Source organism: Austrofundulus limnaeus, unplaced genomic scaffold, assembly GCF_001266775.1.
Source record: "Austrofundulus limnaeus strain Quisiro unplaced genomic scaffold, Austrofundulus_limnaeus-1.0 Scaffold245, whole genome shotgun sequence".
Lineage (NCBI taxonomy): Eukaryota > Metazoa > Chordata > Actinopteri > Cyprinodontiformes > Rivulidae > Austrofundulus > Austrofundulus limnaeus.
In genome coordinates this window covers 217,546-219,283 of record NW_013952647.1, presented here as the reverse complement: position 1 = coordinate 219,283, position 1,738 = coordinate 217,546, and the positions used below count along the sequence as shown (strand labels likewise).

Sequence of the window (1,738 nt, the reverse complement as noted above, 5' to 3'; positions counted from 1 at the left end):
GGACACGCTGGAGGGACTATGTCTCTCGGCTGGCCTGGGAACGCCTTGGAGTTCCCCCGGAGGAGCTGGAAGAAGTGGCTGGGGAGAGGGAGGTCTGGGTCTCCCTTCTGAAGCTGCTGCCCCCACGACCCGACCCCGGATAGGCGGAAGAAAATGGATGGATGGATACTCACAATTTAATTGGATGTTTATCAAACAGCAATTTTTGACACAATGTTTTGAATTCTAACAAATTTTGTTTGGCAGCTGAATCAAAGTATTAACATGCCTGAATTTGAACATTTTTTGGTATAAATTTAGTTTTTAGTATACCACAGACAATTGCATAACTCAAGGTGCAAATGAAACCTAAGAGTCAAATCTAAAACTCAAATTCATTGTTTAACAATAATAATTGAAATTTTTTTACATTTCCTTTTATTTGAACATATTCTGGGGATAAAAGGGGCAGATATAAGATTTATTATTCTTCTGCTGCCTTTCATTTTATTTGATTTTATTTTGATTGTTCGTGTTTGTTTTCTGTTGTGTGTAGAATTGTTTTAAATGAAATGAATACATTTCTAAATAAAAAGAACAGCAGGTATGGGTTACATAACTCTTAACCCCCAGGAACATTTTGACCAGGCAGACATTTAACTGACAGCTGTCATGTCTGACACACAATACATCCTGCTGAGGAGCCACAAGCTTCACCATAAATGAACAAAACTAAGTACTCAAGCCTTTACGTGTGACTAATTTTGCAGCCTTTCAAAAAGTTAGCATCTTTGCACACTAATTTTTATTTATTTATCCCCATGTTTTTTATTGTTAAAGTTCTTGTTGTTTTATCTTTAAGGTTTCTATGCAGCAGTGATCAAAGAATAATTTGTTTTATGACTTTTTTTTCTTCAATAACTATTGACAGAAATTGTCCCTTGGCTTGGACCATGTTTTAAATGTTGTCTCCCTTGTGCAACTGAGTTTAAGACCAGAAAAATCATCTTTAAAAAAAGGTAAAGCGCTGTGATTATATGCTACAACGGCCTGCCACAGTCCAGTATTTATGGCTCGTGTTGACGGGACGTGACGTGTCTGTCAACACAACAATGGCGGAAACGGTGGAAGAAGCTCTTCAGGGCAGCTGGTGAGACCATTATTGTTGGACTGAGACCTTTAGCGGTGTTCTTTGGGGTGTGAACATGTTTTGTAGGCTTAATTTTGACAATGTTCATGTAAAATAAATAAATATAGTGTCTGCTGACGGTGGACAGACAGGTCCGAGTCCCGTTCGGTGTTAGCATCGAGTCAGCTAATAACAATCAGCTAAGTTGCTCCTGAGAGCAGCTCAACTGCTGAAATCTGAACCCATAACTATGTGTTTCTATTTGGGATTAATATTTCTGTCTCCTCTTATTTTTCATTGACACCTTGGATGGTTGTTAACCTCTAATAACCTGCTGCATTTCCTTTAATCTCGAATCTCAGTAATCATTTATTGAAAATACCGACCCGTAACTAGTAAGAACTTCACATATTTTACTATTAGAGGCTGTTGGGATTGTCTTACTGGGTCTGGAAATGGATGTCTTTAAAATGAATCAAACAGATGTTGAATATTTCATTGTAAGCTGAAGTGAAGGAGAGAAGTAATTATTAATATATACAGTGGTTTGCAAAAGTATTCATACCCCTTGAACTTTTCCATATTTTGTCACATTACAACCACAAACATAAATATATTTCACTGGAATTT

At 37.2% G+C, this 1,738-nt stretch overlaps 1 protein-coding gene across 2 annotated transcripts in view; it reads left to right on the top strand.

Annotated features, from left to right (window-relative positions):
- Positions 1-1,061: 1,061 nt before the first annotated feature.
- Positions 1,062-1,738, top strand: part of tbc1d23 (TBC1 domain family, member 23) — a 45,588-nt gene continuing 44,911 nt past the window's right edge. For both annotated transcript variants that reach the window (XM_014020237.1, XM_014020235.1), the window contains exon 1: positions 1,062-1,129. In XM_014020237.1, the coding sequence (XP_013875691.1) occupies positions 1,092-1,129 (38 nt within the window). In that variant the 5' untranslated portion in view covers positions 1,062-1,091. The remainder of the gene's footprint in view (positions 1,130-1,738) is intronic.